Source organism: Xylaria bambusicola, assembly GCF_022495145.1.
Source record: "Xylaria bambusicola strain CBS 139988 unplaced genomic scaffold F5B22scaffold_83, whole genome shotgun sequence".
NCBI lineage: Eukaryota > Fungi > Ascomycota > Sordariomycetes > Xylariales > Xylariaceae > Xylaria > Xylaria bambusicola.
This window is the reverse complement of record NW_025953636.1, coordinates 5,177-20,802: the sequence shown is the minus strand read 5'-3', so window position 1 is coordinate 20,802 and position 15,626 is coordinate 5,177. Positions and strand designations below refer to the sequence as shown.

Here is a 15,626-nt window from a genome sequence, read left to right as displayed (position 1 = left end):
CTTGAGTGGTGGTGGTGGTTGTGGTGGTGGTTATTATCACGCATCAACGTTGTTGAAGTTGATTCGGGCTGATGCTCTATTGGGGCCGGCGGAGGCACCGCGCCACCCGCTACATACATACTTCAGTATGTACCTAGATGTAACATACCGGTACATACATACATACATATATATAGGTATCATCTGCTAGCTTAGGTACTTATGTACTTGGGAACTTACCAACGTGTGGCCTACCAATCGCACCTGCAGCGCATCCCTAACCAGGAACACCTTACCACCCTAGCTGGGAGCTTTCAGTTAGGTAGTTTCCCATTTTGAAGTTCAAGCAGTAAAGGCCTTGAACTTGAACCCGGAAAGCACCGCCGCTTAACACTAGATTGTATTGAAAGTGCATACCTTGTATCTTCGTAAGCCTACACCTACAACTCGATAAATTTGCAATGTGTAGCCGCTTGTGGACATAGCCATAGGAAATTCCCCCAAGATTTTCCCACTACGCGCCACGCGCTCGCTATCACGCTACGCGAACAGAAGGCGCCCACTTCGCCGACGACAACAATGGCCGATCCCGCTGTTGACGACAAGCCCACAAACGCAGCCGCGGCTGTGCATTCCACACATGAACAAGCATCCAGTGAAGCCAATCCGGTGCCTGAGGATGCCATGGACCTCGATGAGGATGCCAAACCGAATACCACCGTCAACGAAACCACTGCTACTTCTCGCGGTAACTCGGACAGTGCACCATCCCAACCACACAACCCAGAGCTGCATGCTGAGCGAGACTCGAAACATGAAGTTCAGCCTGACGCCGATACCAAGTCTAGCGACGAAGCGAAGGCCGATCCAACCGCAGACCAAAAGCCAGAATCACAGACAAAGACAGAGGGGGGTGCAGAAGCGGACGTGGATGCAGACGCCGACGGCGACCCAACTGAAGGCAGACAGACGCCGAGTCGACTTGACAATGACATGCTAAATGTCATCGAGAACGTGGCCAATTACTTGACTGCTTACAAGGACGACGAGTGTGTAAATGCTTGCATTAACAATCTCCCCCATATGGTGCTAATTTCTCCCCGCATGGCAGTGGTTACTACATCGCATCTCACTTCCAGCGCATACCCAACCGTCGCCTCGTGCCCGACTACCATGAGGTCATCAAAGAGCCCACCGCCTTTAGTACAGTCCGTGTAAGTCGCAGGGGAGGATGGCCCATCGTGTCAGTTTCATAGCAAACCCACTAACCGATGCATTAACGCCCACCAGACTAAGAAGCTTAAAAAGCAATACACTGCCTTTTCTGAATTCGTTAGAGATGTTGCCCTCATCAGTCACAACGCCCAGGTTTACAACCGCCCGTCTTCTCAGGTCTTTAAGGATGCGCTGAGATTGCGGGAGATTTTCCAAGAGGAGCTCCAGAAGTTAGTTGAGGATGAAATCATTTCTGCTGAAGACGCTGTTCTTCCCGACTTGGGCGAGATTCCGGAGGCTGACGATTCCCCTGACGAGGAGGAGGATGAAGAAATGGAAGAAGAAGATGATGATGAGGATGAAGATGACGAAGATGATGAGGAATCATCCTCTGACGATGATGATGATGATAGCCGGGGTCGTCACAGGCGCAAAGGTCGTGAAGATCAAACATATGGTTCACGAGCCGGCGAGTCGCAGAAAACTCGTGGTCGCCCACCCAAGGTCTTCACACCCGTGGAGGCACGAATCTACAGCCTGCTCCAGGGTCTTCGCAAATTGAAACACCCCAATGGTGATCTTTTAATCTACCCTTTCGAAAGACTTCCCGACAAGTCCAGTAATCCCGACTACTATACAACCATCGCGAACCCAATAGCTCTTGACATCATCAAGAAGAAATACAAGAGGAAGAAGTACCAGACCGTAGATCAGGCCATGCAAGATATCGATATGATGTTTGAAAATGCTAAGGAATATAATATAGAGACAAGCCAGCTATATAAAGATGCTGTGCAATTGCAGAATCATGCCCGTGAGCTTGCGGAACAGGAGAAGACGCGGCCGGACAACGATTTTGAGGACGAGAACGGTCGGCGGCCTGTAGCTGAGATCTATCACAGAGGCGAGACCTGGAGAGTCGGTTAGCATAGCATTCCGCGCAACCCTCTGGTGCAAATTGGTCGAAAAACTAACCTCGAGTGTTGTTTTAGGCGATTGGGTTCATATAACCAATGCCAACGATTTGACAAAGCCCATAATCGCTCAGATCTACCGGACCTGGCAAGACCGTCAAGGACAGCAATGGGTGAATGCCTGTTGGTACTACAGGCCGGAGCAAACGGTGCATCGCCATGACAAGTTCTTCTTCATGAATGAGGTGGTCAAGACTGGGCAGTATCGAGATCACAGAATTGATGAAGTTGTGGATCGGTGCTTCGTCATGTTCGTGACGCGATACGACAAAGGTAGACCCCGCGGGTTCCCAAGGGACAAAGAAGTATACATCTGCAAATCGCGATACAACGAAGAGAACCACCGGCTTAATAAGATTAAGACATGGACGACCTGTTTACCTGATGAGGTGCGCGAAAAGGATTACGAGATGGACTTATTTGACGTTCCTCGGAGCCTTAAGAAGATCCCTAGTCCCATTAAACATCTTCTCCGTTACGATGCCAAAGCCACAGATCCTCTTCCCAAACCAACTTGGGGAGCACCCAATGCACCGCCTCTAGTGGGAGCTGTGCACTGTCGGGAGAGAGAGCCCAATGTAAGCACTCTTTTACAAGCCCTTTTTTTTTTCTGGCCCCTATCTATCCTACCAATGTTACCTCGCCTGCTTCAGGTCCCTTGGTTGCTATGGATCCTAGCTAGAAAAGTTTGCTCTTGATCCTGGTCAATAAGCAATAACGTTGTGCGAGCCTTGATCATTGGAACTTTCCCTACTTTCCCACTGTTTTCCCATTGATCTTGACTGGTCTTATCGGTTATCTCTGACAAACACCACACAATGAACACTGACGGATAACCTCTCTTTAAAGGAATCCCCGCCACCTGAATCATTAACTGCTCCAGTACCAGCCCCCATCGAACCAATACGCCGCCAATCCACGATGCAGACCACTCGCCCTGTGGATGGCCAGGGAGACATCAGCATGAGCAACACCGGACATTTCTCGACTATACCAGCTCAGCCAGCACCCGCCACAAACGGCCATACAGCGCCGGCGTATACGGCTCACTATACGCCGCGCCCTAGCGCTACCCCAGTCCCTGTTCCACAGTATGGCGCTCACACATTCCAGTCCGCGCATGTCCCGACGCCACAGATGCCCCCTCAGGCTCCGCCGTATCAGTCGCATCCACCGCACCAGACACATCAAAATCCAGCCTATAATGGCTTTCAGTCACAATACACTCCCACCCCCGTCCCTATGCCTCCTCAGCCTCACCACGTCCCTCCAAACCAGATGACCAATCCGATCGTGCCCTATGACCCATCACAACGTTTAGCGCCTTCGCCTGCCCGCGGTTCGGTCGTACCGGTACCGAGTGCTAGCACTCACGTGCAGGCCAACGCATACAATCCGCCCCGTCCGATCGAGGTGTACAAGCTTGACGATGCCACTAACGCTAGCGTTCCGGCCGACGTCCGCGAACAATTCCTACGGGATGAAGCAGGCAATGTTCTCTTCTTTACGCAGCCACCCCTTGATAGGGTGCATCGTGGCGTGTCCAACGAGCACGCGAATCTCGGACACAGCGTCCGCTATCTGGCTGATCGGGCGCGTCAGGTGACAGACCGTCGTGCAAAGCGCAAAGCTAGAGATGAGATGCGCAAAGAGGAGGAGGCGAAGCGACTCGCATCAGAACAGGAAGCTGCAGAGACAGAAAAACAACAACAGATAGACTCGGCTGCCAAAATCTTCCTAGGCTGGGCCCAGAGCATCCAAGACGAGGCCGATGTGCTTGAAGCCAGCTACGGCGGATGGGGCGTCAACAAGAACAATGATATTGATGCCGTCTGATTGAATAGATTCACAGTGGGGCTCGGCAGTGACAAAATAGCCAACTCGGTCAAGATGACGGACTAGGCTCGAGGCGTTTCATTGGGGGATGGGGCAAACTACTATGTGGGTACATATATGACCTCAACCTACAACATGCTATCTTTTTGGCATTCATTTTATTATATCACAGCCCCAGAAGACCGGTGATGGTTCAAAAGGGTTCGATATACTATTGAGTAATGTCAATCCTGCATTCTATAATCCAGGTTAGCGTCCAAGGGGGGTCAAACAAAGTGTCTATTCTACCGCCGTTATAAATCCAACGGGTGTTGCGATTGCGTCGGCTTTACCCCACAGAGTCGCCACAGGCACATCAGGATGAATCAATAATGCTCACATAATAGGGAGTATATTTGTAGAATACATTCAGTCTTCCAACCAGGACGCCACGATGCTGAAATAAATATGTGTGTGTATTGATTTTAATTTTTTAAAAATTTTTTAAGGTTCGGGCATTGGGTATCAAATATCTAAACCGGTAACCATACTTATTATTACTAACGCAGCGTTAGTAACGCTGATACCTATTTCAGCATAGGTACTTAAAGGACTGCAGTTATAGGACCCCGAATACTGCCCGAAGACCTGTAGCTTGCCTAAGCTACCTACCTAGGTAGGTAGGTAGTGGTACAGCAGCAGGTCCAGCCTGTGGAGGAGCCTGTGGAGGGCATGCAGCTTGGCCTTATGTAATGAAGCAGGTCATGAAGCAGCTAATCCAAATGCCAGGGTCCGACCGAATGAATCAACGACAAGTGTGGCGTGGTTGATTGTGAGCCAACCAGAATACTTCAAATGCTACCTTAGGTACCTACTTACTGGCAATCCTATAGGCAATCCTACAGGTAATCCTACAGGTAATCCTACAGTTGATTCATGGTTTCTCCCACCTGTCTGTCTGTCTACTTGTCTGTCTACCCGCTTATCCGCCATAGATGGCCAACGTTTCGACGTGACCAAGGCCTAGAAGTTCTCAGCATCCCCGTCGTCGCCATAGTAGCTTCGAACACCGTCTGGCCAACTTCTCTACATAGGTACCTAGTAGCAACCTTTACGCCCAAAGGTACCTATCTACCTTAGGTACGAGGACGACAGTGTCCTCCCACTTGGCCTCTGTCTTCTGTCTTCTGTCCTTGTCTTCTGTCCTTGTCCTCTGTCCTCTGTCCTCTGTCCTCTGTCCTCTGTCAGCATTGCTGTCGCCACCCTTAGAGTCATCGCTACCTGCCACTTACTTCCTACTGTAGTATTCACTACAAGTCACGCTTTCGGTTCACTTATTCCACTTCTATCCGTCCCATCGTCTGTGTGGCTCCACGACTTTCGGACCCACAACGCCGACGACGACAACGACATATCACTCACATCGATACCGACTGCCGCCCGCTCCGCCCAACCCTCCTATCGATCAATCTGCCTCTACCTTGCCTGTTTGTCTATGTGTCTGTCTGTCTGTCTCTCTCATAGCACTACACAGCACTACTGCACGTGGTTTTCTGACTCTACCTATCTTTACCGTGCCCACTACCTCCTCACCTTAACCAACTCTAACCTATCTTCATACGCTGTATCTTGCCTACCTCGCCTTATGACCCGTTGTTCGCAACTTTGAGCTTGCCAGTCCAAGTTCAATTTCCTCTCCGTTTCCGGTGAGCGTTTCACGAGTCACACAAGACCTCAACATGAGTCTCTTCACTCCTCTCCGTCATCACATAAATCTTCCACACACGCCTCACACCTAGCCACCCTATCCATCTTCGCGTAAGTTCTTTGTCCCATTTTCTCATATCTGCCCTTGTACCCGACGGTGCTGTCTGCATATATTACCCCTCTCCCGGATACCTCCACCTAAGCGAATCGGACTCGTGTTTTTGACCATCTCGACTAATCCTCCCAAAGGCACCCTCGAGGTATTGATACGGTATTATATTCCACTGCCATCATCAGATCAGTCATTGGTCGGAAGTGAACCCGTACGCGGACATCGTCGCCACGGTTCATTCGCAACCCTGTTTCTTCTCTCCTTCTTTGCTGGCATGGCCCTCAAACCACACTCCATTCAAGCTTCTACATCGGCGAGCATACTTCATACGAGATCGTCTGACGCTTCCGCATTCTTAAATCCGTACCCAGCCAGTCTCTACCCCACGTCTTCTTCAGTCTCGATATTTGATCGCGCCACCGGCTCGCTAATCATCATTAATCATCGAGATGAGGGCTTCGCCCCAAAGACCCGGGCCTGGTGGGTCAAGAGTTCTCAAGAAGCGGTCTTCGATTCCACGTCTAGGCGACCGCTTGCCCACTGTCTTCACTCATGATGTATCATTTGCCAACAGGTCAGTCAATCCCGCGAAACACCAGCAATCCCAGTCCATTTCCGCTAGCAACCCACCCTCGTCACGTCATCTTCACAGTTTCTCGATCTCCTTGACTAAAGTTATAGTAGCACTGCACATAATGAAGCCAAAATATTTGGCACGCTTACGAGTAGTAATCTCGACCGACTCGCCAAGGTCTCACATTCTAATAGCGACTTGGTCTTGGCTGACACACTTTCGATTCATTCCGATGAGGACATCGTTTTAATCGGCACTCCTAGCCGGTCGATGAAGTCCAATTCCTCTTCACACCACTCTTCTCGAACTAGTACTCCACGGGGCGACGAGACACCACCAACCACACTAACTGGTGATGATTCGTATTGCTCTTCGGATGATGAGATCACGCTTAACCTACCTACTCCAGTTATTGACCAGACTCTCTTCGGCTCTACCCTATCTGCCATTCATGGACTTGATGATAACGAAGTTTTGGACGCGCCCACTTCGAAAATCCAAGAGCCTTCGCATTTTACAATACCATTTTCAGAACCCGCTGATGTTCTCTCTCACGTCCCCCATCGCCCTACCAACAAACTACCAAACCCACTTGAACCGACGCCATTCCGCACTACCGCGAGTACTGTTTCAAACGGGGGAGTTGTCCCTGACGCTGAATCACTTCATGGCATTGTGAGAGGCTTTCTGGCTGCGGGTCCGAGCGCGAAGAATATCTCTCTTCCCATTATGGACCCTGGCGCCCCTGTTACGACCATACCAGTGACACCAGATAGAGCAAAACCATTCTGGGAGCCCCAGCGCATCTTTCAATTCTACATCAAAGGCGCAATCACGCCTGAAAGGGCCAAGGAAACCGCCAAGCGCTATGGTTATCCCTACGTCATCACCGTCATTGAGAACGTTGAGCACCTGAAGCAGACAAATCCGTCTCTTCATATCTCCGACATCGTTTCCAAGGCTTCCAGAGAGAGAAGTCACGAAGATCTCGTCCAACACAAGCTGGTGTCATCTGTAACACGGCAACAGAATTGGAGTAATATTGAACAGCAGAGGTTTATGCTCAAGTTGGCTAAGTGTTGCGCTAAAGATAACACAACTGACACTCCGAAACCTTTGCACATTTTTGTAGACATGTCTAACATCCATATTGGGTTTTGCAATTCTTGGAAAATCTCCCAGAATATCCCAGTTGATCAGCGTATCCGTGCCCCAACTTTCAATTTCAAGGTCTTAGCTTTTATAATCGAGCGTAATCGAGCGGTTAAGAAAAAATTCCTCGCAAGCTCCGTCGCCAGCCATGTGATTAGCCGGGCACAGTGGCCTCAGCATTTTATTGATGCAGAGGGGCAAGGATATAAGACAAGTATACTCAACCGTGTACAAAAGGTCTCGCCCGTCAAGGTTGGGCGAAGACACAAGGCATCTCAGCAAGTGCCTGGCACTGTTCATTTCGCCAGTACGGTCACCAGTGGTGAAGAGTCAGGCGAGGATGTGGCCAGGATCGGCTATGAAACCAGAAATGGTGAACAGGGAGTCGACGAGATCTTGCATTTAAACATGATGAACAGCATAATAGACGATATCCACGAACCCGGCAATATGGTACTCGCAACAGGAGATGCTGCACAGGCAGAGTTCTCTGAAGGCTTCCTGAAGTACGCCACTCGTGCCCTTTCTCAAGGCTGGAATTTGGAGCTGGTTACTTGGAAAAGAACCATCTCTTCAGCCTGGGTAGATCCTGCATTCATGAACGAGTTCGAAGGGCGCTTCCGTATTATTTACCTAGACGACTTTCTCGAGGAGCTTAATGCGGATCTCTGTCCTTCATTGGCGCAGCGTTTGGACCATGTTGACGTCATTGAATCTATAACTTGAAGTCAACCAGATAATAACTCGAGGACTAAACTGTGTTGTGGTAACAAGCACACAATTTTTCCTCTCGGTTATGTACCCAGACTCTAGGCTTCAGTATTGGGCGCCGGCAAGGGAATTTCCCCTTTGACTATCAGCCCAAGATATGTGCTTACCGTAACTTTTAGTAACGGGTGGTTGCTGATTTCAGCTTCGTGGCTATCATATGTTACCCGGTCGCTGGTCAGCACTTGACGACAAGATGTACTCGGCTCATGCACGGCGCGAGCCGATCGATCGAATCTCGAAAAGCCCCCCTGTTTTGCATCTACCATTACGTATACAAAACGATTCTTAAATTTTTTAACACGAATATTTCGACACAGCATTTGCACAACTTGCTTTAAATAACGATCTGACGATATTATCATGATTTTATGGCGTGTCTACGCCTTGTGACGTCTCCCGACGGTAGAGAGGTCGCGATAACCTAACCACGGATAGATTTCTTTGCTCTCTTGTCGGTGCACTCTTGACTGGGCAGACAGACAGCATTGTCTGTCGTGCACTTACTTTGTCTCATCTGGGAAGATAGGGGGTTGAGGTCGTTAGATTAAATCAAATCATCCATCGGTATCTTACAGGCGTTTTAGGTGGCAGAGGAACCCAAAGCAGTGGTCTCGCTACCTCAATAGAATTACTCACGCGACTTATCAATCCGTCATGATGTTCTGGCTGGACTAATCAAAGACTAATCTAGACACTGGTGGAATGTTACGGTGGGAGGAGGTCTTGGAGTCGTACAGCTTCGTGCATAAGGAAAGCATTTGGAGCAATTTCGTTTCCATTCGGTACTGTATGGGGATCTGACAAGTAACTACTTGTCACATGGAAAGGATTTGATAGTGTTTCTTGCTCGCATGCATAGTCATCTAAGAATAGTACCAGTTCTGGCGTGTATTTTATTAGCACGATTCAGCCATGGAGTCTTGATCAGAATAATATTCGATTTCTACTTGAATAACTGAAGCTTGTCCTATGCTAGGTTAATTCAGCCGTCTAATTAGTGTTTAAGACAGAATCCTACCCCCCCCCCCCCCCAGCATTGCTACTCTGCCGATTATTGGAACTTTGTGTTCGCGCTGTTGAACGCGTCGCGACCCGGGGAGGGAGTTGGTTTAAATCAGTTTTGCATTTTTATGTAATTGCCTTTGTTTTAAGCTTTGTGTTACCGCGTTCCTAAGGGCCGGGGGTTGTATTTTTTATATTAAATGCTTACTATTACTATTTAGTTATATATAATTAACCTTAAAGAGAAGCTATTAAAGAGCATTATTAATATATAATTTAATATAATTAATTATTAAGGTTAATAATTAATTAAATTAAAGTAATTAAATTAATCTTTAATTATTTAACGTATCTCCCACTTTACCTAGCTACCTAATTGAGCTGGCCACTGTAATAACCTATATAAAATTCCATTATTTCAATCTATAATAACTTTATAAATATTAATTATATAATTTAATAATTAATACCTTTAAATCCGTTATTTAAAGGAGAATTTTATTATAGGTAGGTTAAATCTTAAAAGTTAGGTATAATATTATAAGTCTCTTCAGTTTTATAATAGGTATTTAATAAGATTAAAGCTTAAAGAAGGGAAGAATCTCCTTCGAAGCATATATAGGAAAGGTACGTAATATATATAAAGTATATATATTCTAAGGGCTTTAGGATATTATAATATAATAACTATTTCTTTTTTTTTAATTAGGTTATTTTTAACTTAATATATAACTAATTTATTAATTAAATATAAAATAAAAAGTTTAATTATATAAGTATATAGTATAAAGTGTTATAATAAATATATTAATATAGTTTATTTATATAAAGCGTTATTATAATAAAGGTATATAAATATTAAGTTTATATTTATTTTATAATTTATATATATTATATATTGTTTTTATAGTAGAATTTATATATATATTTCTATTAATTGTTTATTAATTCTTTTTCTTTTTTTTTTAACTATTATTAAATTTAAAAATTAGTTTTAATTAAAAATTATTATATTACTTCTATTTTTACCTTATTTCCCTCTTTTTTTTTATTATATTTATATTATTATTATTATTATTATTATTTAAAGTATACCTTTTAAAGGTAAAAAGGGTAAAGGTAAAGCTTAAGCTTAAAAGAATAACTGTATTATATATAGCGGTAAGGGTAAAGCATTATTATTATTACTATTATTTAAGCATAATAAGGATATAAACGAAGAATATATTAATAATAAAGTACCTATATTATTACCGCTAGCATTATTAATTGTTATGGGTAGGTTAAATTTTAAAGGTTAGGTATAATGTTATAAGTCTCTTCAGTTTTATAATAGGTATTTAATAAGACTAAAGCTTAAAGAAGGGAAGAATTTCCTTCGAAGTGTATATAGGAAAGGTACGTGATATATATAAAGTATATATACTTTAAAGGCCTTAGGATATTGTAGTATAATAACTATTCCTTTCTCCTTAATTAGGTTATCCTTAACCTAGTATATAATTAATCTATTAATTAAATATAAAATAAAAAGTCTAATTGTATAAGTGTATAGTATAGAATGTTATAGTAAACGTATTAATATAATTTATTTATATAAAGCGTTATTATAATAAAGGTATATAGGTATTAAGCCTATATTTATATTATAAATTGTATATGCTATATACCACCTTTGTAGTAAAATCTACGTATATATTCCTATCGATTGTTTATTAACTCTTTTTCTTTTCTTTTTCTTTTTTTTTTAGCTATTGTTAATTTTAAAAATTAATTTTAGTTAAAAACTATTACCTTACTTCCGCCTTTACTTCGTTTCCCTTTTTTTTTTTATTATATTTATATTATTATTACTATTGTTTAAACTATACCTTTTAAAGGTAAGAAGGGAAAGGGTAAAGCTTTATTACTATTACTGCTATTTAAATATGATAAAGATGCGGATGAAGAACGTGTTGACGACGAAGCACCTATACCGTTATCGCTAGTATTACCAGCTCCCCTAGTACTACTAGCACTACTACCAAGCGGTAACGATAATAATGGAAAGGGCGGTTTAGGCTAGGACTATGGCAAATCTACCAACCTTCCGCCTAATAATTATTTAAGCTATAGGGGTAACTTAGATATTAAGGATAAAAACCCCTAAAAAAAATACAAGTAGTCTGTAAGGATAAAAAATTGGCGCTATAATAAATATATCGACCCTATAGCTATATTACCTATTAATATATTATGGTTATATTAAGCATATTAAATATGTATATTAATCTAACTTTAATTTTTTGCTTAAATTTAATTATTTATTTAATAAATCTAGCTTTACCAATTATTACAAGTATATTAAAGTGTACCGAATATATAAACCTATTAATATTTTCGTACTTATATTATATATAAATTGTTATTTATTTAAATTTAACTTCTGCCTATAATGGCTTTTAAAATTATCCACCTTATTAAACTTCTTAAATAAAGTTAATAGGCATTTATACCTAAAATAATTATTAATAACATTTAAACCGTAAATAATAATAAAATAGGACTTTAATCCAGCCTATTTGAATTTTGTACTAATATTATAGCTATTTAATATTACCTTATTAAATTATATTTATACCTCCTTTTAACTTATTGGAATTGTTTTAATATAATTAATAACTAAATTAATAAAAAGGTATAAAACTGTTTTATACCTATTTTAAATTTATTATATATTATAATAACGTTATACTTATATTTAAATAAAAGTATTTGCCTAACTATAATTATATTATTGCTAAATAATAATCCATTACCTATAATATAATTATACTTATTCTAATTAATGTTATAAATAACTTTACTTTGTACTCTTTTCGTATGCGTTTCTAACTTAAGTAAAATGCAACTTAGCGCCGAAGCTACTTTTAAGCAATTTCTTTATATATATATCTATAGGATCCCGGTTCGATTATATAATGCATCTTTATTTTATTATTTATAGCAAAAATAAAAACTTTTATAACTAAATAATATAATAATGCCCAATGGGGCAATATTTATAATTGGATAAAACTTTATAATATTATTAATTTTAATAATTATTAAATTTAACCCTATTTTATATATAGCTTAATAATAAAGCATAGTAATTCTTTAACTTTAAAGGTAAAGGTTTAATTCCTTTTATATTAAAACAATTAGTTTTATTTTTCTATAATTAGTTAAAGATTTTTAAAATCCTATTAAACTTGCTTTATATCCTATATTAATAGTACCAAATACAATTTTAATTTATACCTAATTTATTATTTTTTAATTTTTCTTCTTTTATTTTTAACTTTATCGTTTTTTAAAATCTTTAACTACCTTTAACGCTAAAATGTTAAATTATAATACCTATTAATTATATTTAAAAGGCTAGCCTTTTTACTTAACCTTATAGTATTAATTTTCATTATATACTATTTTACCTATTATATCTTTAACCTTCTATTCTTTTAAATTATCTTCAAGGTTTAGTATAGGTAAACTATATTTATATTTAATAATCTAAAGCTTAATTAATTAAATTGGAAAAACGGGGTAAAAATAAGTATATTATAATAGGAAATTAATATAATACGCCTATAAACTAACTTTACCTATAATTCTAAAAGGTCTTATATATTTAAATACTAACTTTTTATAACGAAACCTTATATTCTTTATTAATAATACAATTAAATCTTTAACCTTAAAGATTATTAGTTTATATTTATTATTATAATGTTCCGTATATTATTTTAATATAATTTACCATTGCTCCACTATTTTGTTTTTAATTGTTTTTAACTTATTAAGTTGTCCTTATATAGTTGGGATTCCCTTTAGTGTAAAGTTATCCTTAACGAACAATTTAAATTTAGGAATATAGTTATATAGGGCTTTAAAAGGTAACTTTTTAATTGTTAAATTAATTATTAAGTTTATAGCAAAAAAGGCTTATAAAAAAAGTTAAGGCCAATTAATTTATTCTTTATTAATAAAATATTATAAATAACCTTTAATTATTTAATTCATTTATTTTATTTAACCATTGGTCCTAAGGTAAAATATAACCGAAAGGTATTATTTTATTTTAAAATAATAATAAAGGTTAGATTAAAATTAGCTTATAAAAACAGTACCTTTATTTAAAACTATGCTTTATAAATTATTATATAAGCATTTAATTTTATTATAAAAAAGGACAGCTAGTTCTACTAAAGTAATAGTAATATTAATTAGAAATAAATATATAAGCTTAATAAATCTATTAATAATAATTAATATAAAGTTAATTAGTTTTCCCTTATAGAAGATTTTAAGTAAACCTATAATAAAATTTATAAAGAGTTCCTATATAAGTTAATTAAAAATTGGTAAAATATCCAATTTACTATATTTCTAATAATATTTTACCTTTATCCCGAAGCAAATTGCGTAAAATTTTATATATTTTTAAATATCGTTTTATATATCTTTTTAAAAAAACTTACAATATAGGAGTTTTAAAATATAGGTTTAACTAAAATAACTAATAATAGATTAATTATAGTATAATTTAATAAGCTAAAAATGGAAGGACTTTTTAAAAGGAATATAAACCTTTTTTTTATAATAAACTAGGTTTTTTTTTATTAACCATTAAGGGTCCATAGCTTTTCCGGCTTTAAATTAGCGTAAAATTACCTAACATTTAAAATTTCTCTATTAAACCTTTAGGATTAAGTTGCTTAAATCTTTAAATAGCTCCGGGTTTTTACTTTTTTTAATATTTATAGCTATTTATATTTATTCGTACGTAATTGCCTATATAAAAATAATCCGTTTAATAGGTATACGTATAATGTATAATTTGTTAATTAATACTTTAAGGTATAAATTAAGGACTTTAAATTATTATATTACAATAATCTTCCTTTTTAATATAGGAAGGATATTTATATTAACAGGTAAAATAGCTATAAAATTAAAGCAGCATAAGGGTAAATTAGCCCTATTTTTCTTACCTACCCTATATTTAATAATAAAGTTAAAAGGAACTAAATATATATATTAATGGGCTTACCTTCTATTTAACTTTAAAGTCCTTATAAATGCTTAAAGATTGTTATAATCGGTTAATACTTCGATTAATAGGTAGCTTCCTTAAAGGTAATGCTATTAATACTTAAAGCAATCTACTATTATAAGCATTTTTTAATCAGGAGTACTATACTACATTTCCTATTTAAAAAACTTATAAAAATAAAACGCAACTAATTTAAATATACTTTAATTATTTTATTAAAATAGATTACCTATAAACGCTACCTTAAAGGAATTGGTTTTTAATAATATTTACTTTTTAGGGCTAAAATATATAAAAAAAATAGCCTTCCCAAATATAGCTTAAAGATCTTTAAATACCTTTACTATAGCTACATCTAATAAAATTTAACCCTTTTTCGTTCTAAATGCACCTTTCTTTAAATAACGTATTAATAGTAATGTAATCTAGGAAAACCTATTTATAAAGCAGCAATAAAAATTATAAAACCCTAAAAATTGTTATAATTTTTTATAAAAACTTAAAATAAACTATTAATTAATTATATTAATCCTTAAAGGATCTATTTTAATACCTTAATTAAAAATAATATAACTTAAAAATTTAATCTTCTCTTAATAGAATTAATACTTAAAGGGCTTAATATAAAGGTCCACTTTTTATAATCTTTTAATAATAGCCTAAATATATTTTATATATAATTCTTTATCCATAAAAAATATAAGGATATTATTTAAATAAATAATATAAAAAATATTTAAAATATTGTTAAATACCTTTTATATATAATTTTAAAAGGTAGTAAAAACATTTAATAAACCTATAGGTATAACTAGAAATTTATAATAGCTATAACGAATATAAAAGGCTATTTTCCACTTATTTCCCTTTTAAATATAAATATAATAATAAGTATTCTTTAGGTTAACTTTTATAAATATCTTTATTTAAAAAATTCTATCCAATAGCTCCAAAATAAGGGGTAAAATATAGCAATTTTTACATAAAATATAATTAAATCCCTTATAATCCATATATAAACATAAACTTCTATCTTTTTTAAAAATAAAAAGGATAAGTACTTTAATTAAACTAATCAATTTTTTAATTTTTTTAACCTTTAGCATTTTATTTAACTACTTTTATAGTTCTTTAAGTTTATTCTATATTAAAAGGTATATAAAATAATAAAGAACTATAGCATTTTTTTCAAATTTAATAATTAAATCGCCTTTTTTTAAATAGGGAAGTATACTAACTTTATTTATA

General features: G+C 37.6%; 2 protein-coding genes across 2 annotated transcripts; both read left to right on the top strand.

The window, feature by feature from the left end:
• Positions 1-229: 229 nt before the first annotated feature.
• F5B22DRAFT_629545 (uncharacterized protein) lies at positions 230-4,490 on the top strand. Its single transcript, XM_047976490.1, has 5 exons — positions 230-1,028; positions 1,091-1,193; positions 1,270-2,116; positions 2,187-2,746; positions 3,018-4,490. The coding sequence occupies exons 1-5, from the start codon at positions 559-561 to the stop codon at positions 4,002-4,004; spliced, it is 2,967 nt and encodes a 988-aa protein (XP_047825213.1). The 5' UTR covers positions 230-558; the 3' UTR covers positions 4,005-4,490.
• Positions 4,491-6,251: 1,761 nt separating this feature from the next.
• On the top strand, positions 6,252-8,254 carry F5B22DRAFT_652163 (uncharacterized protein; the record flags this gene model as incomplete). The annotated part of the gene is made up of 2 exons (XM_047979563.1): positions 6,252-6,376; positions 6,487-8,254. The coding sequence occupies 2 exons, from the start codon at positions 6,252-6,254 to the stop codon at positions 8,252-8,254; spliced, it is 1,893 nt and encodes a 630-aa protein (XP_047825212.1).
• Between the last annotated feature and the right edge of the window lie 7,372 nt (positions 8,255-15,626).